Raw genomic sequence first — 22762 nt, 5'->3', positions numbered from 1 at the left:
ACTCCTTACAGTGTGACACAATCTTCCGACAAAGATATGGGCTTAGTTTCGTTCAGACGACTGTTACTCAATTCAGGTAATATTGTATTCTACTTTTAAACCATTTTCTTTCATTTAGACAATAAAGTCTTTAGAACCTAAAAAGCCTTATTTTTAGCAAACCTTTACTTTTTCAGTCACCTTTTGACTTGACCCTGACCTATGAACTTTTTGACCCTCTGCAGACCTGTGCCTGGTCTCGGTCAGGATCCTAACACAGAGGTGGATTTGGAACTGGAGTTCAATGCGACCTCCACAGTACCTATCCCCAAGGACAGTGACATTGTTGAAACATTGAAAGAGGCTGTGACCAATCCAAACTCTAACTTCAACTTATCTTTGGATCTGAACTCCATCACTGTGATAAGTAAGCAAACCCAATCAATCGGTGCTCCAAAAATATCCATTGACAAGTAATGTTCAGTTGTAGAACCTTTGAAGTTAAATCACGTTGCGGAATTGATCAACCAATTGCGGCTACATCAGCAACATTTCACTGTCCTCCCTCCAACATCCCACGTTATCAAGTTGTACACACTAGTACATCACCAACCAGTACAGTTTAAGCACACGTTGCATTTGGAGCACCTTTCAAATTCTAAAAGAGTGTAATGTTTTATTAATTTCAGATACCCCTGCTACAACAACTGTTCCTGCTACAACTGCCATAACAACGGCACCTCCTCCAGTGGTGGAATTACAAGTCACCTTGCAGCAAGCTTTTGTACCAGCCTTGACTGACCCTCAAAGCACAGAATTCAAAACACTATCAGTAACCATTACTACAATTGTAAGTCCTCGAAATCCAGATATGACCATTCATTTGTGTCTATGTTGATGTGGTTATTGACTTTACCTAAGGTTCAAGTGACAATGACTTTAGGCTTAATGATCGGTGAGCTACGGGAATAAGGGATTGTTAAAATATATAGGCCTAATAATGTTATATATATTATGTTTGTAAAATCTCTCATACTATTTGATAGTCTATTAAAGATGACTCTTCTCTCCCCTACTCCTTACAGTGTGACACAATCTTCCGACAAAGATATGGGCTTAGTTTCGTTCAGACGACTGTTACTCAATTCAGGTAATATTGTATTCTACTTTTAAACCATTTTCTTTCATTTAGACAATAAAGTCTTTAGAACCTAAAAAGCCTTATTTTTAGCAAACCTTTACTTTTTCAGTCACCTTTTGACTTGACCCTGACCTATGAACTTTTTGACCCTCTGCAGACCTGTGCCTCGGTCTCGGTCAGGATCCTAACACAGAGGTGGATTTGGAACTGGAGTTCAATGCGACCTCCACAGTACCTATCCCCAAGGACAGTGACATTGTTGAAACATTGAAAGAGGCTGTGACCAATCCAAACTCTAACTTCAACTTATCTTTGGATCTGAACTCCATCACTGTGATAAGTAAGCAAACCCAATCAATCGGTGCTCCAAAAATATCCATTGACAAGTAATGTTCAGTTGTAGAACCTTTGAAGTTAAATCACGTTGCGGAATTGATCAACCAATTGCGGCTACATCAGCAACATTTCACTGTCCTCCCTCCAACATCCCACGTTATCAAGTTGTACACACTAGTACATCACCAACCAGTACAGTTTAAGCACACGTTGCATTTGGAGCACCTTTCAAATTCTAAAAGAGTGTAATGTTTTATTAATTTCAGATACCCCTGCTACAACAACTGTTCCTGCTACAACTGCCATAACAACGGCACCTCCTCCAGTGGTGGAATTACAAGTCACCTTGCAGCAAGCTTTTGTACCAGCCTTGACTGACCCTCAAAGCACAGAATTCAAAACACTATCAGTAACCATTACTACAATTGTAAGTCCTCGAAATCCAGATATGACCATTCATTTGTGTCTATGTTGATGTGGTTATTGACTTTACCTAAGGTTCAAGTGACAATGACTTTAGGCTTAATGATCGGTGAGCTACGGGAATAAGGGATTGTTAAAATATATAGGCCTAATAATGTTATATATATATTATGTTTGTAAAATCTCTCATACTATTTGATAGTCTATTAAAGATGACTCTTCTCTCCCTACTCCTTACAGTGTGACACAATCTTCCGACAAAGATATGGGCTTAGTTTCGTTCAGACGACTGTTACTCAATTCAGGTAATATTGTATTCTACTTTTAAACCATTTTCTTTCATTTAGACAATAAAGTCTTTAGAACCTAAAAAGCCTTATTTTTAGCAAACCTTTACTTTTTCAGTCACCTTTTGACTTGACCCTGACCTATGAACTTTTTGACCCTCTGCAGACCTGTGCCTCGTCTCGGTCAGGATCCTAACACAGAGGTGGATTTGGAACTGGAGTTCAATGCGACCTCCACAGTACCTATCCCCAAGGACAGTGACATTGTTGAAACATTGAAAGAGGCTGTGACCAATCCAAACTCTAACTTCAACTTATCTTTGGATCTGAACTCCATCACTGTGATAAGTAAGCAAACCCAATCAATCGGTGCTCCAAAAATATCCATTGACAAGTAATGTTCAGTTGTAGAACCTTTGAAGTTAAATCACGTTGCGGAATTGATCAACCAATTGCGGCTACATCAGCAACATTTCACTGTCCTCCCTCCAACATCCCACGTTATCAAGTTGTACACACTAGTACATCACCAACCAGTACAGTTTAAGCACACGTTGCATTTGGAGCACCTTTCAAATTCTAAAAGAGTGTAATGTTTTATTAATTTCAGATACCCCTGCTACAACAACTGTTCCTGCTACAACTGCCATAACAACGGCACCTCCTCCAGTGGTGGAATTACAAGTCACCTTGCAGCAAGCTTTTGTACCAGCCTTGACTGACCCTCAAAGCACAGAATTCAAAACACTATCAGTAACCATTACTACAATTGTAAGTCCTCGAAATCCAGATATGACCATTCATTTGTGTCTATGTTGATGTGGTTATTGACTTTACCTAAGGTTCAAGTGACAATGACTTTAGGCTTAATGATCGGTGAGCTACGGGAATAAGGGATTGTTAAAATATATAGGCCTAATAATGTTATATATATATATTATGTTTGTAAAATCTCTCATACTATTTGATAGTCTATTAAAGATGACTCTTCTCTCCCCTACTCCTTACAGTGTGACACAATCTTCCGACAAAGATATGGGCTTAGTTTCGTTCAGACGACTGTTACTCAATTCAGGTAATATTGTATTCTACTTTTAAACCATTTTCTTTCATTTAGACAATAAAGTCTGTAGAACCTAAAAAGCCTTATTTTTAGCAAACCTTTACTTTTTCAGTCACCTTTGACTTGACCCTGACCTATGAACTTTTTGACCCTCTGCAGACCTGTGCCTCGTCTCGGTCAGGATCCTAACACAGAGGTGGATTTGGAACTGGAGTTCAATGCGACCTCCACAGTACCTATCCCCAAGGACAGTGACATTGTTGAAACATTGAAAGAGGCTGTGACCAATCCAAACTCTAACTTCAACTTATCTTTGGATCTGAACTCCATCACTGTGATAAGTAAGCAAACCCAATCAATCGGTGCTCCAAAAATATCCATTGACAAGTAATGTTCAGTTGTAGAACCTTTGAAGTTAAATCACGTTGCGGAATTGATCAACCAATTGCGGCTACATCAGCAACATTTCACTGTCCTCCCTCCAACATCCCACGTTATCAAGTTGTACACACTAGTACATCACCAACCAGTACAGTTTAAGCACACGTTGCATTTGGAGCACCTTTCAAATTCTAAAAGAGTGTAATGTTTTATTAATTTCAGATACCCCTGCTACAACAACTGTTCCTGCTACAACTGCCATAACAACGGCACCTCCTCCAGTGGTGGAATTACAAGTCACCTTGCAGCAAGCTTTTGTACCAGCCTTGACTGACCCTCAAAGCACAGAATTCAAAACACTATCAGTAACCATTACTACAATTGTAAGTCCTCGAAATCCAGATATGACCATTCATTTGTGTCTATGTTGATGTGGTTATTGACTTTACCTAAGGTTCAAGTGACAATGACTTTAGGCTTAATGATCGGTGAGCTACGGGAATAAGGGATTGTTAAAATATATAGGCCTAATAATGTTATATATATTATGTTTGTAAAATCTCTCATACTATTTGATAGTCTATTAAAGATGACTCTTCTCTCCCCTACTCCTTACAGTGTGACACAATCTTCCGACAAAGATATGGGCTTAGTTTCGTTCAGACGACTGTTACTCAATTCAGGTAATATTGTATTCTACTTTTAAACCATTTTCTTTCATTTAGACAATAAAGTCTGTAGAACCTAAAAAGCCTTATTTTTAGCAAACCTTTACTTTTTCAGTCACCTTTTGACTTGACCCTGACCTATGAACTTTTTGACCCTCTGCAGACCTGTGCCTCGTCTCGGTCAGGATCCTAACACAGAGGTGGATTTGGAACTGGAGTTCAATGCGACCTCCACAGTACCTATCCCCAAGGACAGTGACATTGTTGAAACATTGAAAGAGGCTGTGACCAATCCAAACTCTAACTTCAACTTATCTTTGGATCTGAACTCCATCACTGTGATAAGTAAGCAAACCCAATCAATCGGTGCTCCAAAAATATCCATTGACAAGTAATGTTCAGTTGTAGAACCTTTGAAGTTAAATCACGTTGCGGAATTGATCAACCAATTGCGGCTACATCAGCAACATTTCACTGTCCTCCCTCCAACATCCCACGTTATCAAGTTGTACACACTAGTACATCACCAACCAGTACAGTTTAAGCACACGTTGCATTTGGAGCACCTTTCAAATTCTAAAAGAGTGTAATGTTTTATTAATTTCAGATACCCCTGCTACAACAACTGTTCCTGCTACAACTGCCATAACAACGGCACCTCCTCCAGTGGTGGAATTACAAGTCACCTTGCAGCAAGCTTTTGTACCAGCCTTGACTGACCCTCAAAGCACAGAATTCAAAACACTATCAGTAACCATTACTACAATTGTAAGTCCTCGAAATCCAGATATGACCATTCATTTGTGTCTATGTTGATGTGGTTATTGACTTTACCTAAGGTTCAAGTGACAATGACTTTAGGCTTAATGATCGGTGAGCTACGGGAATAAGGGATTGTTAAAATATATAGGCCTAATAATGTTATATATATATTATGTTTGTAAAATCTCTCATACTATTTGATAGTCTATTAAAGATGACTCTTCTCTCCCTACTCCTTACAGTGTGACACAATCTTCCGACAAAGATATGGGCTTAGTTTCGTTCAGACGACTGTTACTCAATTCAGGTAATATTGTATTCTACTTTTAAACCATTTTCTTTCATTTAGACAATAAAGTCTGTAGAACCTAAAAAGCCTTATTTTTAGCAAACCTTTACTTTTTCAGTCACCTTTTGACTTGACCCTGACCTATGAACTTTTTGACCCTCTGCAGACCTGTGCCTCGTCTCGGTCAGGATCCTAACACAGAGGTGGATTTGGAACTGGAGTTCAATGCGACCTCCACAGTACCTATCCCCAAGGACAGTGACATTGTTGAAACATTGAAAGAGGCTGTGACCAATCCAAACTCTAACTTCAACTTATCTTTGGATCTGAACTCCATCACTGTGATAAGTAAGCAAACCCAATCAATCGGTGCTCCAAAAATATCCATTGACAAGTAATGTTCAGTTGTAGAACCTTTGAAGTTAAATCACGTTGCGGAATTGATCAACCAATTGCGGCTACATCAGCAACATTTCACTGTCCTCCCTCCAACATCCCACGTTATCAAGTTGTACACACTAGTACATCACCAACCAGTACAGTTTAAGCACACGTTGCATTTGGAGCACCTTTCAAATTCTAAAAGAGTGTAATGTTTTATTAATTTCAGATACCCCTGCTACAACAACTGTTCCTGCTACAACTGCCATAACAACGGCACCTCCTCCAGTGGTGGAATTACAAGTCACCTTGCAGCAAGCTTTTGTACCAGCCTTGACTGACCCTCAAAGCACAGAATTCAAAACACTATCAGTAACCATTACTACAATTGTAAGTCCTCGAAATCCAGATATGACCATTCATTTGTGTCTATGTTGATGTGGTTATTGACTTTACCTAAGGTTCAAGTGACAATGACTTTAGGCTTAATGATCGGTGAGCTACGGGAATAAGGGATTGTTAAAATATATAGGCCTAATAATGTTATATATATATTATGTTTGTAAAATCTCTCATACTATTTGATAGTCTATTAAAGATGACTCTTCTCTCCCCTACTCCTTACAGTGTGACACAATCTTCCGACAAAGATATGGGCTTAGTTTCGTTCAGACGACTGTTACTCAATTCAGGTAATATTGTATTCTACTTTTAAACCATTTTCTTTCATTTAGACAATAAAGTCTGTAGAACCTAAAAAGCCTTATTTTTAGCAAACCTTTACTTTTTCAGTCACCTTTTGACTTGACCCTGACCTATGAACTTTTTGACCCTCTGCAGACCTGTGCCTCGTCTCGGTCAGGATCCTAACACAGAGGTGGATTTGGAACTGGAGTTCAATGCGACCTCCACAGTACCTATCCCCAAGGACAGTGACATTGTTGAAACATTGAAAGAGGCTGTGACCAATCCAAACTCTAACTTCAACTTATCTTTGGATCTGAACTCCATCACTGTGATAAGTAAGCAAACCCAATCAATCGGTGCTCCAAAAATATCCATTGACAAGTAATGTTCAGTTGTAGAACCTTTGAAGTTAAATCACGTTGCGGAATTGATCAACCAATTGCGGCTACATCAGCAACATTTCACTGTCCTCCCTCCAACATCCCACGTTATCAAGTTGTACACACTAGTACATCACCAACCAGTACAGTTTAAGCACACGTTGCATTTGGAGCACCTTTCAAATTCTAAAAGAGTGTAATGTTTTATTAATTTCAGATACCCCTGCTACAACAACTGTTCCTGCTACAACTGCCATAACAACGGCACCTCCTCCAGTGGTGGAATTACAAGTCACCTTGCAGCAAGCTTTTGTACCAGCCTTGACTGACCCTCAAAGCACAGAATTCAAAACACTATCAGTAACCATTACTACAATTGTAAGTCCTCGAAATCCAGATATGACCATTCATTTGTGTCTATGTTGATGTGGTTATTGACTTTACCTAAGGTTCAAGTGACAATGACTTTAGGCTTAATGATCGGTGAGCTACGGGAATAAGGGATTGTTAAAATATATAGGCCTAATAATGTTATATATATATTATGTTTGTAAAATCTCTCATACTATTTGATAGTCTATTAAAGATGACTCTTCTCTCCCTACTCCTTACAGTGTGACACAATCTTCCGACAAAGATATGGGCTTAGTTTCGTTCAGACGACTGTTACTCAATTCAGGTAATATTGTATTCTACTTTTAAACCATTTTCTTTCATTTAGACAATAAAGTCTGTAGAACCTAAAAAGCCTTATTTTTAGCAAACCTTTACTTTTTCAGTCACCTTTTGACTTGACCCTGACCTATGAACTTTTTGACCCTCTGCAGACCTGTGCCTCGTCTCGGTCAGGATCCTAACACAGAGGTGGATTTGGAACTGGAGTTCAATGCGACCTCCACAGTACCTATCCCCAAGGACAGTGACATTGTTGAAACATTGAAAGAGGCTGTGACCAATCCAAACTCTAACTTCAACTTATCTTTGGATCTGAACTCCATCACTGTGATAAGTAAGCAAACCCAATCAATCGGTGCTCCAAAAATATCCATTGACAAGTAATGTTCAGTTGTAGAACCTTTGAAGTTAAATCACGTTGCGGAATTGATCAACCAATTGCGGCTACATCAGCAACATTTCACTGTCCTCCCTCCAACATCCCACGTTATCAAGTTGTACACACTAGTACATCACCAACCAGTACAGTTTAAGCACACGTTGCATTTGGAGCACCTTTCAAATTCTAAAAGAGTGTAATGTTTTATTAATTTCAGATACCCCTGCTACAACAACTGTTCCTGCTACAACTGCCATAACAACGGCACCTCCTCCAGTGGTGGAATTACAAGTCACCTTGCAGCAAGCTTTTGTACCAGCCTTGACTGACCCTCAAAGCACAGAATTCAAAACACTATCAGTAACCATTACTACAATTGTAAGTCCTCGAAATCCAGATATGACCATTCATTTGTGTCTATGTTGATGTGGTTATTGACTTTACCTAAGGTTCAAGTGACAATGACTTTAGGCTTAATGATCGGTGAGCTACGGGAATAAGGGATTGTTAAAATATATAGGCCTAATAATGTTATTTTTTATATATATATTATGTTTGTTTGTAAAATCTCTCATACTATTTGATAGTCTATTAAAGATGACTCTTCTCTCCCTACTCCTTACAGTGTGACACAATCTTCCGACAAAGATATGGGCTTAGTTTCGTTCAGACGACTGTTACTCAATTCAGGTAATATTGTATTCTACTTTTAAACCATTTTCTTTCATTTAGACAATAAAGTCTGTAGAACCTAAAAAGCCTTATTTTTAGCAAACCTTTACTTTTTCAGTCACCTTTTGACTTGACCCTGACCTATGAACTTTTTGACCCTCTGCAGACCTGTGCCTCGTCTCGGTCAGGATCCTAACACAGAGGTGGATTTGGAACTGGAGTTCAATGCGACCTCCACAGTACCTATCCCCAAGGACAGTGACATTGTTGAAACATTGAAAGAGGCTGTGACCAATCCAAACTCTAACTTCAACTTATCTTTGGTTCTGAACTCCATCACTGTGATAAGTAAGCAAACCCAATCAATCGGTGCTCCAAAAATATCCATTGACAAGTAATGTTCAGTTGTAGAACCTTTGAAGTTAAATCACGTTGAATTGATCAACCAATTGCGGCTACATCAGCAACATTTCACTGTCCTCCCTCCAACATCCCACGTTATCAAGTTGTACACACTAGTACATCACCAACCAGTACAGTTTAAGCACACGTTGCATTTGGAGCACCTTTCAAATTCTAAAAGAGTGTAATGTTTTATTAATTTCAGATACCCCTGCTACAACAACTGTTCCTGCTACAACTGCCATAACAACGGCACCTCCTCCAGTGGTGGAATTACAAGTCACCTTGCAGCAAGCTTTTGTACCAGCCTTGACTGACCCTCAAAGCACAGAATTCAAAACACTATCAGTAACCATTACTACAATTGTAAGTCCTCGAAATCCAGATATGACCATTCATTTGTGTCTATGTTGATGTGGTTATTGACTTTACCTAAGGTTCAAGTGACAATGACTTTAGGCTTAATGATCGGTGAGCTACGGGAATAAGGGATTGTTAAAATATATAGGCCTAATAATGTTATATATATATTATGTTTGTAAAATCTCTCATACTATTTGATAGTCTATTAAAGATGACTCTTCTCTCCCCTACTCCTTACAGTGTGACACAATCTTCCGACAAAGATATGGGCTTAGTTTCGTTCAGACGACTGTTACTCAATTCAGGTAATATTGTATTCTACTTTTAAACCATTTTCTTTCATTTAGACAATAAAGTCTGTATAACCTAAAAAGCCTTATTTTTAGCAAACCTTTACTTTTTCAGTCACCCTTTGACTTGACCCTGACCTATGAACTTTTTGACCCTCTGCAGACCTGTGCCTCGTCTCGGTCAGGATCCTAACACAGAGGTGGATTTGGAACTGGAGTTCAATGCGACCTCCACAGTACCTATCCCCAAGGACAGTGACATTGTTGAAACATTGAAAGAGGCTGTGACCAATCCAAACTCTAACTTCAACTTATCTTTGGATCTGAACTCCATCACTGTGATAAGTAAGCAAACCCAATCAATCGGTGCTCCAAAAATATCCATTGACAAGTAATGTTCAGTTGTAGAACCTTTGTAGTTAAATCACGTTGCGGAATTGATCAACCAATTGCGGCTACATCAGCAACATTTCACTGTCCTCCCTCCAACATCCCACGTTATCAAGTTGTACACACTAGTACATCACCAACCAGTACAGTTTAAGCACACGTTGCATTTGGAGCACCTTTCAAATTCTAAAAGAGTGTAATGTTTTATTAATTTCAGATACCCCTGCTACAACAACTGTTCCTGCTACAACTGCCATAACAACGGCACCTCCTCCAGTGGTGGAATTACAAGTCACCTTGCAGCAAGCTTTTGTACCAACCTTGACTGACCCTCAAAGCACAGAATTCAAAACACTATCAGTAACCATTACTACAATTGTAAGTCCTCGAAATCCAGATATGACCATTCATTTGTGTCTATGTTGATGTGGTTATTGACTTTACCTAAGGTTCAAGTGACAATGACTTTAGGCTTAATGATCGGTGAGCTACGGGAATAAGGGATTGTTAAAATATATAGCCTAATAATGTTATATATATATTATGTTTGTAAAATCTCTCATACTATTTGATAGTCTATTAAAGATGACTCTTCTCTCCCCTACTCCTTACAGTGTGACACAATCTTCCGACAAAGATATGGGCTTAGTTTCGTTCAGACGACTGTTACTCAATTCAGGTAATATTGTATTCTACTTTTAAACCATTTTCTTTCATTTAGACAATAAAGTCTGTAGAACCTAAAAAGCCTTATTTTTTGCAAACCTTTACTTTTTCAGTCACCTTTTGACTTGACCCTGACCTATGAACTTTTTGACCCTCTGCAGACCTGTGCCTCGTCTCGGTCAGGATCCTAACACAGAGGTGGATTTGGAACTGGAGTTCAATGCGACCTCCACAGTACCTATCCCCAAGGACAGTGACATTGTTGAAACATTGAAAGAGGCTGTGACCAATCCAAACTCTAACTTCAACTTATCTTTGGATCTGAACTCCATCACTGTGATAAGTAAGCAAACCCAATCAATCGGTGCTCCAAAAATATCCATTGACAAGTAATGTTCAGTTGTAGAACCTTTGAAGTTAAATCACGTTGCGGAATTGATCAACCAATTGCGGCTACATTAGCAACATTTCACTGTCCTCCCTCCAACATCCCACGTTATCAAGTTGTACACACTAGTACATCACCAACCAGTACAGTTTAAGCACACGTTGCATTTGGAGCACCTTTCAAATTCTAAAAGAGTGTAATGTTTTATTAATTTCAGATACCCCTGCTACAACAACTGTTCCTGCTACAACTGCCATAACAACGGCACCTCCTCCAGTGGTGGAATTACAAGTCACCTTGCAGCAAGCTTTTGTACCAGCCTTGACTGACCCTCAAAGCACAGAATTCAAAACACTATCAGTAATCATTACTACAGTTGTAAGTCCTCGAAATCCAGATATGACCATTCATTTGTGTCTATGTTGATGTGGTTATTGACTTTACCTAAGGTTCAAGTGACAATGACTTTAGGCTTAATGATCGGTGAGCTACGGGAATAAGGGATTGTTAAAATATATAGGCCTAATAATGTTATTTTTTATTTATTTATTTATTTCACCTTTATTTAACCAGGTAGGCAAGTTGAGAACAAGTTCTCATTTACAATATATTATGTTTGTAAAATCTCTCATACTATTTGATAGTCTATTAAAGATGACTCTTCTCTCCCTTACTCCTTACAGTGTGACACAATCTTCCGACAAAGATATGGGCTTAGTTTCGTTCAGACGACTGTTACTCAATTCAGGTAATATTGTATTCTACTTTTAAACCATTTTCTTTCATTTAGACAATAAAGTCTGTAGAACCTAAAAAGCCTTGTTTTTAGCAAACCTTTACTTTTTCAGTCACCTTTTGACTTGACCCTGACTTATGAACTTTTTGACCCTCTGCAGACCTGTACCTCGTCTCGGTCAGGATCCTAACACAGAGGTGGATTTGGAACTGGAGTTCAATGCGACCTCCACAGTACCTATCCCCAAGGACAGTGACATTGTTGAAACATTGAAAGAGGCTGTGACCAATCCAAACTCTAACTTCAACTTATCTTTGGTTCTGAACTCCATCACTGTGATAAGTAAGCAAACCCAATCAATCGGTGCTCCAAAAATATCCATTGACAAGTAATGTTCAGTTGTAGAACCTTTGAAGTTAAATCACGTTGCGGAATTGATCAACCAATTGCGGCTACATCAGCAACATTTCACTGTCCTCCCTCCAACATCCCACGTTATCAAGTTGTACACACTAGTACATCACCAACCAGTACAGTTTAAGCACACGTTGCATTTGGAGCACCTTTCAAATTCTAAAAGAGTGTAATGTTTTATTAATTTCAGATACCCCTGCTACAACAACTGTTCCTGCTACAACTGCCATAACAACGGCACCTCCTCCAGTGGTGGAATTACAAGTCACCTTGCAGCAAGCTTTTGTACCAGCCTTGACTGACCCTCAAAGCACAGAATTCAAAACACTATCAGTAACCATTACTACAATTGTAAGTCCTCAAAATCCAGATATGACCATTCATTTGTGTCTACGTTGATGTGGTTATTGACTTTACCTAAGGTTCAAGTGACAATGACTTTAGGCTTAATGATCGGTGAGCTACGGGAATAAGGGATTGTTAAAATATATACGCCTAATAATGTTATTTTTTATTTATTTATTTATTTCACCTTTATTTAACCAGGTAGGCAAGTTGAGAACAAGTTCTCATTTACAATATATTATGTTTGTAAAATCTCTCATACTATTTGATAGTCTATTAAAGATGACTCTTCTCTCCCCTACTCCTTACAGTGTGACACAATCTTCCGACAAAGATATGGGCTTAGTTTCGTTCAGACGACTGTTACTCAATTCAGGTAATATTGTATTCTACTTTTAAACCATTTTCTTTCATTTAGACAATAAAGTCTGTAGAACCTAAAAAGCCTTGTTTTTAGCAAACCTTTACTTTTTCAGTCACCTTTTGACTTGACCCTGACCTATGAACTTTTTGACCCTCTGCAGACCTGTGCCTCGTCTCGGTCAGGATCCTAACACAGAGGTGGATTTGGAACTGGAGTTCAATGCGACCTCCACAGTACCTATCCCCAAGGACAGTGACATTGTTGAAACATTGAAAGAGGCTGTGACCAATCCAAACTCTAACTTCAACTTATCTTTGGATCTGAACTCCATCACTGTGATAAGTAAGCAAACCCAATCAATCGGTGCTCCAAAAATATCCATTGACAAGTAATGTTCAGTTGTAGAACCTTTGAAGTTAAATCACGTTGCGGAATTGATCAACCAATCGCGGCTACATCAGCAACATTTCCCTGTCCTCCCTCCAACATCCCATGTTATCATGTATCCCACCAAAATCGGTGAAATTTCGTACAATGTATTCTCGGTATTAACTCTCATTACTGGTATTTTCTCTTCACAGGGACCTCAAGCACAGCCACAGATGTCTCAACAAATACAACAGCTACACCTATTGCAACATCAACAACAAAAGGAATCACAACCACTACTTCCATCTCAGTCGGTTGGTGATATGTTGTGCAACCTGCACATATTTTAGAGAATAGTACTTTAAAGGCACACACTAGTATTTCACCAGTACAGTTTAAGCACAAGTTTCACTTGAAGCACCATTCAAATAGTAATAGAGTTTTTTTCCCAACTGCCCCTGCAACAACAGCTATTCCTGTTACCACAGTACCTGGTGCTGTCATCACAATACCAACTGGAGAACCCGTCACTGTTCCTGTTACTGGTTATACAACTACAACCACATCTGTGGCCCCCTCAACTACTGTTTCAAGCACAGCACCAACATTGGCTATGACAACTACCAGCACAACTCCAACAACTACTTCTACTACTACGACAACAACTACCACAACGACTGCACATCTTGCAGTGGTTACATTACAACTCACCATACAAGAGGTTTTTGTACCAGCTTTGAGTAATCCTCAAAGCACAGAATTTCAAACACTTGCGGTATCCTTTACTTCAGTGGTAAGTCCTGTGATCATATCTTTCTTGTATTTCTTGTTTTGATTGTTACTGAGAATATGGTCAACGTACTGGGACAGAGTTACTTTTTTTTACCTCATATCAAGCTTAAATAAAGTGACAGAAAAATAAAAAACAGAAATGTAGATTTTTGTATGTAGAACATTATTCATTCTATAGTCCATGAATGTTGTCTGTTCTTTTCTCAAACAGTGTGACGTGATCTATCGAGCAAAATATGGGATTTTTTTCATCCGGACGATTGTCATTGCATTCATGTAATATTCTATTCTATTCTACCTCTAATGTAGCTTGATTCAATTTATGCAATAACTTGAAAAAGTATGTCTCAAAATAATGTTTTAAGCATTATATTTTGCTTTTAAAAACCTTCACCAGTCAACATTCTTGTCATCAGAATACTTTCTATGTTGATTCCATTGTGATGATATTGTTATTACCTTAGGTGCAAGCTGGACATGCATGACTGTCCACTTTCCAGTCAGCTTTTGATTTGACCCTTGACATCTGAAATTTGTGCCCTTTGCAGACCAGTGTTCCGTTCTCGTATGGCAGCAGACACACAGGTGGTGCTGGAAGTGGTGTTCAATGAGACCGCCATTGCAACTATCGCTAATGCAACTATGCCCAAGGACATTGACATTAAAGACACACTGAAAGAGGCTGCGACCAATCCAAACTCTGCCTTCAACCTCTCTGTGGTTCCAAACTCCATCACTATTATCAGTAAGTAAACCTATGAAATGGATTCACAAAAATTATCCGTTGTCATACAGTGGATCCCTTGAAAAATAATAAGCAAAAAAGACTATGTAAAATAAATTACACAAATACTGACCTTTATTGTGTGATCAAAAACATTTACAAATTATATTATTTGATACTAATACAATTGCTCAGGGAAAGAGATTTTTTGACAAGTAATAAAGAAAGTCTCTGAAAGATATGATCCCCTGTTTTCAATACTCCATCACGCTCCCCTTGCAAGGAAAAAAACACTTAGACTTTTTCTCAAATGTTTTGAGACTGAAGAACACATTGGGAGGGATCTCGACCATTCCTTCATACAGAATCTTTCCAGGTCCTAGTACCTTTTGGTCTGTGCTTATGGACTGCCTTCTTTTAATTCAAACCACAGGTTTTCAATGGGGTTCAAGTCCGGAGACTGATATGGCCATTGCAAAATATAGATTTTGTGGTCAATTAACCATTTCCTTTTGTATTTTGATGTGTTTTTGGAGTTATTGTTTTGCTGGAAGATTCACTTGTTGCCAAGTTAAAGCCTTCTGGCAGAGGCAAACAGGTTTTTTTGCTAAAATGTCCTGGTGAAGTTCATGATGCCATTCACCTTTAAAGGGATCTCAGGACCAGTGGAAGCAAAATAGCCCCATAACATCAAAGATCCACCATCAGATTTTACAGTAGGGATGAGATACCTTCTGGATATACATCGTTCTTTTGAAGGCCAAAGCCACCATTGGTGTACGTGGCCAAAGTGCTCTATTTTCATGTCATCTGACCATAGGTACAAGTGCAAAAACAATAGATCTGTGACAAAAGGGCTGTGTATATTAAAAAAACATTGAATTTACATAAATAGTTAAATGTCAAAATATGCAGTGATTCATACATTCGCAATACAATTGTGGAGCAATTTAGGCAAGACACCAACAAAGGTAGCTAAACTTGAAAGTGACTGTTAACAGTACTCAAACTTGTCAAACAAGGTAAATAAGGCCCTAAAAAGTGCTGTAGCTCAGCCACCTTCCACCGCTAATGCGGAAGGCCAACATAAGCGGATGCGGTGGATTGGCCCAAATCTCTAGTTTAAACTGATGGATTTTGATGGGGATTTTTTTATGATGTTACTTAGATTGACGAACGGCTGCCTCAGTAGACTCTTAAGGATGAATAATAAGAGATCATTTTCATTTTATTTCAGTTGGTCCTACATCTGCTGTTCCTACTATAACTACAGTTGAGTTGTTGCTAGATATAAAGTGCATTTCAAACCGTTGGATTAAATTATTTTAAAAATATATATAAATACACTGGAAAGCAATACTATAAATGCCTGGTGAAGGGTTTCTTTCTCAAGAACCTGTTGTTTCATATGATATACATTAAACATTGCAATCTGTTGCATTCCTTAAACCTATGATTGCATTTAGGATAATATTCTAATTTGAGCGGCAAGTATTTTGCACCAAATAAGAGACAATCGTGGAGAGACATTACATTTTAACTTCAAATCTTTCTAAAACAGTTTTGATATTAAAATGTCTAATTCAAATTTGACAGTTCTAAAAGACAAACTGTCAGGTCATACACAAAGTTCACATTTCATTCATTTTGTGTTCACAGGGGTCCCAAATACATCCACAAGTGCCACCACAATTACAACGGCTACTCCTGTCATCACAACCGTTGTCCCAGCTGCTCCAACCACAACCTCTGTGGTCACAAGTACACTCACTACAGTGTCTGTGGAGTTCACGTCCAAAGGAGAGACATTTATCTCCGACCTATCAACCTCATCCTCTCAGGCCTTTCAAACTCGAGCATCACTGATTAAAACACAGGTGAGCCTCCTGAAGGAATGAGAAGAACACAAATGGGGGAAGGTCATGATGAGAGGGGTAGAATACTGTAATAAACACCTTTCAGTTGACTCTTATTATGATTGCTACATACTGCATAATTTAAACACTTTCCCCCCAATCCCCCCTTCCCCAAAACACGTGTAAATATTTGACTATAAATTGCGCCTTCGTGTATTATACTTATGCTAATATTATACTCTAGAGAGCAATTATCTTTTATTATTTCTTATTATTATTACATTGTCGAGAAGGAACCTGCAAGTACGCATTTGGTTGGACGGTGTATACCATGTGTATCCCCTACATACGACTAGTATGTATGGAATACCGAGTGGTTCAGCGGTCTAAGGCACTGCATCTCAGTGCTAGAGGTGTCACTACAGACCCTGGTTTGATTCCAAGCTGTATCACAACCGGCCGTGATTGGGAATCCCATAGGGAGGCGCACAATTGGCCCAGCGTCGTCTGGATTAGGGTTTGGCCGGGTAGACAATCATTGTAAATAAGAATTGGTTCTTAACTGACTTGCTTAGTTAAATAAAGGTTTAAAAAATGTACTTGAAACTTGTTGAACTAAACTTTACATGTTTTTGCATTCCAGCTTGAACCTTTCTATCGATCAGCTTTCGCCTCTTTCAACAGTTTGACAGTAATAAAATTCAGGTGATTTGTTTGCATTCAATTGATTATGTTGATTTTAATTAATTGAATTCTACAGCCAAAGAACCGTATACAGATTTCATGAAAATGTATATAAACATGGTACATCATTAAACAAAAGGAAGAAATAAATAATTGATCAAAAAAGTATACCTCATATAATCAACTGTCATTAAAACAATCTCTCATTTGTTCGCAGAAATGGATCAATCATTAACACCATGGATTTAGCATTTAGCTCCTCCGCTGTGCCAAATTCCAAGGAAATTGGCACCGTTTTGATAAAGGCTGCACAAAACATCACAGCTTTCAACATCAACCCCACGTCAGTTACTGTCAGTGGTGAAGGTAAAAAAATATTGTCCATGCTTTATGGTAAATTCATATTTTGTATGCCATTATCTAGAGGGTCTATATGGCAGAAAACAAGGTTATTGTAGCAGTAACAGTATTTGTATTTATTATGGATCCCCATCAGCAGCTACTCTTCCTGGGGTCCAGCAGAATAAAGGAAGTTTATACAATTAAAAAAAAAACATTCCAATACATTCACAGATTTCACAACACACTGTGTCCTCAGGCCCCAACTCCACCACTACCACATATCTACAGTACTAAATCCATGTGTATGTGTGTGTAAATATTTAACAGTAAATATGTACAGGCCTTATTCACAATAATCATGTTACAGGTTAGCAAATACATATTTTCCTTTCATGTTCACTTTCTCTCTCTTTATCTATGCAGTTGTGACCTCAAGTGGAATAAGCAGCAAGACCAGTCTCTTCACTGCTTCCTGTCTGGTGGTGTTGTCGCTGCTGCTGTCAAGCTAGTCTCAGCAGCAAGCAGCAGTATGAAATATCTTCACTTTGAAAATGTATTTACCTCATGTCCCCCACTCCCATCATATGTAATGGCAACCTATTTAATCAGTATTTGATTCTCATTATAGTTATAGTTATTATACTCATTATTCAAATTTAAATAAACCTATTCTAAACAATTGGAGCTTCTTACTGTGGTACATTTACTTTGTCTTACACTACATTGAAAAGTTTATTTTCCAACCAAATGAGGATTAGCAGATTATAATTTAATGTCTTTTATGATTTAGAAGTGCGTCCCAGTCATTTTGTACTCATTTGTACTCACAAGTGGCAGAAGATGTATTGAAATGTAAGAGTTGATGTTCTTCCATGATCAAATATTCTTTGGTTGTGGGGCAAAAAAAAAATGTAGATGCTTGCCAGCAAACCCACTATACAACACAACACATTAATTGCACTATAACGGTGACAAATGGTGCCCACACACTGTTAGTTCCTACATAAAACATTCCCAACAGCAGAGTCCAAACAGCAGTCCCAACACCTTAACACTGCTACACCTGGCTATCAGCGGAGCCTTGTCTAGCAGCGAAACAGCCTCGGGGCAGCAGGGTAGCCTAGTGGTTAGAGCGTTAGACTAGTAACCGGAAGGTTGCAAGTTCAAACCCCCGAGCTGACAAGGTACAGATCTGTTGTTCTGCCCCTGAACACCCACATTGAAAATAAGAATTTGTTCTTAACTGACTTGCCTAGTTAAATAAAGGTAAATAAATAAAAAATAGTGCCTTTCAAAAACAAATTGCTGACTTGCTTAAACAAATGTGGTTTCTACTGACAATTGAGATGTACAAACTATGGCATAAGGGGACGATGAGTGGATAAGAGGCAATCCATCAATTTGATTATGACATTCATGAGAGCGCTAGGACGGACGTAGTCAATATAACAATTTGTTCAGCCCTTTTAAAATGTACAGTAACAGAATTCGGAACATGGGCCGCTCTTACAGTATTCTCCCTGCACACCAAGTCAGAACCGTAGGATAAATAGCAGGGGTATATGAGCAGATAATGAAAGCTCTTACAATATTTGATGATTACCTTTCTCTAAAACAGGTTATAGGCTACATGTGCACCACCTAGTCAGTACAGTAGGCAGAATTAGGAGGAGAAACTGGACCAAATTATTAGGGTGAAGCACATGGGCTACTAACAGCTTACTACACAACATACACTTATTATTATTTTCTTAGCTACACTAGACATATCTAAACTTTGTCATCAAAGTCTGGCATTCTCTGGATTTATGGTGTTTTCAAGAAAACTGGGAACTCTGAAAAAAAACAAGGTTGAATCATGATGATGTCAGTGATCTTCAGGTTGGAGTTCTAGAAAGAGTCTTGAGTTCCCGACTTGCAATTCCGAGTTGCATGGCTGTTCAAATCGTATTCTTCCAGTCTGAGCTCGTTTATTTTTCAGAGTTCCCAGTTGTTTTGAACTCACTGAAATCAGATTTTCCAGTTCTGAGTTGTTGTTCTGTTGTTTTGAGTGAGGCAGAAGTCACACTGGATTGACACCATGGCCAATTTTGAATGTTTATCCTTATAAGCTTGAAAGAGAGACCCTTAAACCCAGACATGTGCAGTTGCAAACCGTAGTCTGGCTTTTTTTATGGCGGTTTTGGAGCAGTGGCTTCTTCCTTGCTGAGCGGCCTTTCACGTTATGTCGACATAGGACTCGTTTTTACTATGGATATAGACACTTTTATACCTGTTTCCTCCAGCATCTTCACAAGGTCCTTTGCTATTGTTCTGGGATTGATTTGCTCTTTTCACACCAAAGTACGTTCATCTCTAGGAGACAGAACACGTCTCCTTCCTGAGCGGTATGATGGCTGTGTGGTCCCATTGTCATGCCCTGGCCATAGAGAGGCTTAAATTCTCTATTTTGGGTAGGCCAGGGTGTGACTAGGGTGGGCATTTTAGTTTAGTTATTTCTATGTTTTCTGTTTCTATGTTTTGGCCGGGTACGGTTCTCAATCAGGGACAGCTTTCTATCATTGTCTCTGATTGGGAATCATACTTATGCAGCCTTTTTCCCACCTGTGTTTTGTGGGTAGTTTTCTGTATAGTTTATGCAACTTACAGAACTGTTTCTTCACGTTGTTATTTTGTTCAAGTGTTTTGGTTAATAAATAATCATGAACACATACCACGCTGCGCTTTGGTCCGATCCTCATTACGACGAGAGCCGTGACACCCATAGTGTTTCTACTTGCGTACTATTGTTTGTACAGATGAACGTGGTACCTTCAGGCATTTAGAAATTGCTCCCAAGGATGAACCAGACTTGTGGAGGTCTACAGTTTCTTTTCTGAAGTCTTGGCTGATTTATTTAGATTATCCCATGATGTCAAGCAAAGAGGCACTGAGTTTGAAGGTAGGCCTTGAAATACATCCACAGGTACACCTTCAATTGACTCAAATGATATCAACTAGCCTATCAGAAGCTTCTAAAGCCATGACATAATTTCTGGAATCCAATGTGTTTAAAGGCACTGTCAACTTAGTGTATGTAAACTTCTGACCCACTGGAATAGTGATACAGTGAATTATAAGTGAAATAACTGGTCTGTAAACAATTGTTGGAAAAGTGACTTTTAAAACTTCTTATGGCTGCAATCCCGTTAACTTGATGATATGACAACAGCCAGTGAAAGTGCAGGGCACCAAATTCAAACAACAGAAATCTCATAATTAAAATTCCTCAAATATACATGTATCTGATACCATTTTAAAGGTAATCTTGTTGTTAATCCCACCAAAGTGTCCGATTTCAATTGGGCTTTACAGCGAAAGCACCACAAACGATTATGTTAGGTCACTGCAAAATCACAGCCATTTTTCCAGCCAAAGACAGGAGTCACAAAAAGCAGAAAGAGATTAAATGAATCACTAACCTTTGATGATCTTCATCAGATGACACTCATAGGACTTCATGTTATACAATACATATATGTTTTGTTCGATAAAGTTCATATTTATATCCAAAAATCTCAGTTTACATTGGCATCATGTTCAGAAATGCCTCCGAAATATCCAGAGAAATTGCAGAGAGCCACGTCAAATAACATAAATACTCATCATAAACTATGATGAAAGATACGTTCTCCATAGATTTAAAGATACACTTATTCTTAATGCAACCGCTGTGTCAGGTTTCAAAAAGCTTTACGGCAAAAGTACAATATTCAATCATCTGAGAACAGCGTTTAGCCACAAAAGGAAGCCATACAGTTACCCGCCCAATTGTGCAGTCAACAAAACTCATAAATAGTATTATAAATCTTCACTTACCTTTGCTGATCTTCGTCGGAATGCACTCCCAGGACTCCAACTTCCACAATACATTTTTGTTTTGTTTGGTAATGTCCATAATTTATGTCAAAATTTGTTCAAATTTGTTAGCGTGTTTGGTAAACAAATCCAAAGTCAGGAAGCGCGTTCACTAAAAGCAGACGAAATGTCAAAAAGTTCAGTAACAATCAGTAGAAACATGTCTAACGGTCTATTGAATCAATATTTAGAATGTTTTTAACATAAATCTTCAATAACGTTCCAACCGGAGAATTCCATTGACTTCAGATGTGCGATGGAAGAGAGCTCCCTCTCATGTGAATGCGCATGGTCAGAGCATGGTCAGGTCATGGTAGACCTGACTCATTCCTGTCTCGTTCGGCCCCACTTCACAGTAGAGGCATCAGACAAGATTCTACAGACTGTTGACATCTACTAGTGGAAGCCGTTGGAAGTGCAAACAGATCCATATCCCACTGTGTATTCAATAGGGGCTGGGTTGAAAATTGACCAACCTCAGATTTCCCACTTCCTGTTTGGATTTCATCTCAGGTGTTTGCCTGTCCTATGAGTTATGTTGTACTCACAGACATCATTCAGACAGTTTTAAAAACTAGAGTGTTTTCTACCCAATACTAATAATAATATGTATATATTAGCAACTGTGACTGAGGAGCAGGCAGTTTACTATCAGCACCTCTGGGCACCTTTCATCCAAGCTACTCAATACTGCCCCTGCAGCCATAAGAAGTTAATGACTCCAACCTAAATGTATGTAAACTTCCAACTTCAACTGTATGTAATACTGGATTGAATAATGATGTATTAATAACTGCTTATTGTACCCCTCTCCGCTGATATCCAGTGACCTGCTCAAAGGGTTCCAGGACTCTGCACACCTCCTCCACCACCTCCCATTCCTCTTGGGCGAGAGCATCAACAGGTGCATTGACAATGGCCAGGGTAGAGATGATGTCATCCTTTGACTCAAGAAACCGCTTCAACATATACAATGTTGAATTCCACCTTGTAGTGCAGTCTTGTTTAAGCCTCAGCTCAGGTATCCCCATCTGGTGTTGTGTAGACTTTAGTTTTTCAGCACCCACTGTGCTCCTGTGGAAGGATTCCACAGCTGCTTTCACTTTGTCTACAGTGGGCTTCATCACCTTCAGAGCGTCCGTTAAAAAATCAGGTTGATTGTGTGGGCAAGACATGGATGATGGGTCCATTTGGTTATGTTAACTGCATTGTCACTAGGTAAACGTTGGGAGCCGTC

General features: G+C 38.8%; 1 protein-coding gene across 1 annotated transcript in view; it reads left to right on the top strand.

Annotated features, from left to right (window-relative positions):
- Window positions 1-22472, top strand: part of LOC124012232 — a 60251-nt gene extending 37779 nt beyond the window's left edge. The window contains exons 108-137 of the mRNA XM_046325708.1: window positions 12-76; window positions 225-406; window positions 669-829; window positions 1065-1129; window positions 1278-1295; window positions 2333-2514; window positions 3009-3042; window positions 3389-3570; window positions 4065-4098; window positions 4442-4623; window positions 5118-5151; window positions 5496-5677; window positions 6172-6205; window positions 6551-6732; window positions 7227-7260; window positions 7605-7786; window positions 8281-8314; window positions 8670-8851; window positions 9343-9376; window positions 9722-9903; window positions 10398-10431; window positions 10776-10957; window positions 11452-11485; window positions 11899-12080; window positions 12575-12608; window positions 13022-13249; window positions 13443-13544; window positions 14571-14771; window positions 16406-16507; window positions 22352-22472. Coding sequence (XP_046181664.1) covers window positions 12-76; window positions 225-406; window positions 669-829; window positions 1065-1129; window positions 1278-1295; window positions 2333-2514; window positions 3009-3042; window positions 3389-3570; window positions 4065-4098; window positions 4442-4623; window positions 5118-5151; window positions 5496-5677; window positions 6172-6205; window positions 6551-6732; window positions 7227-7260; window positions 7605-7786; window positions 8281-8314; window positions 8670-8851; window positions 9343-9376; window positions 9722-9903; window positions 10398-10431; window positions 10776-10957; window positions 11452-11485; window positions 11899-12080; window positions 12575-12608; window positions 13022-13249; window positions 13443-13544; window positions 14571-14771; window positions 16406-16507; window positions 22352-22472 — 3405 coding nt within the window. The remainder of the gene's footprint in view (window positions 1-11; window positions 77-224; window positions 407-668; window positions 830-1064; window positions 1130-1277; window positions 1296-2332; window positions 2515-3008; window positions 3043-3388; window positions 3571-4064; window positions 4099-4441; window positions 4624-5117; window positions 5152-5495; window positions 5678-6171; window positions 6206-6550; window positions 6733-7226; window positions 7261-7604; window positions 7787-8280; window positions 8315-8669; window positions 8852-9342; window positions 9377-9721; window positions 9904-10397; window positions 10432-10775; window positions 10958-11451; window positions 11486-11898; window positions 12081-12574; window positions 12609-13021; window positions 13250-13442; window positions 13545-14570; window positions 14772-16405; window positions 16508-22351) is intronic.
- The last annotated feature ends 290 nt before the right edge of the window (window positions 22473-22762 follow it).

The sequence above is a fragment of the Oncorhynchus gorbuscha genome, linkage group LG24 (assembly GCF_021184085.1).
Source record: "Oncorhynchus gorbuscha isolate QuinsamMale2020 ecotype Even-year linkage group LG24, OgorEven_v1.0, whole genome shotgun sequence".
Classification (NCBI taxonomy): domain Eukaryota; kingdom Metazoa; phylum Chordata; class Actinopteri; order Salmoniformes; family Salmonidae; genus Oncorhynchus; species Oncorhynchus gorbuscha.
This window is presented reverse-complemented; position numbering and strand designations above follow the sequence as displayed.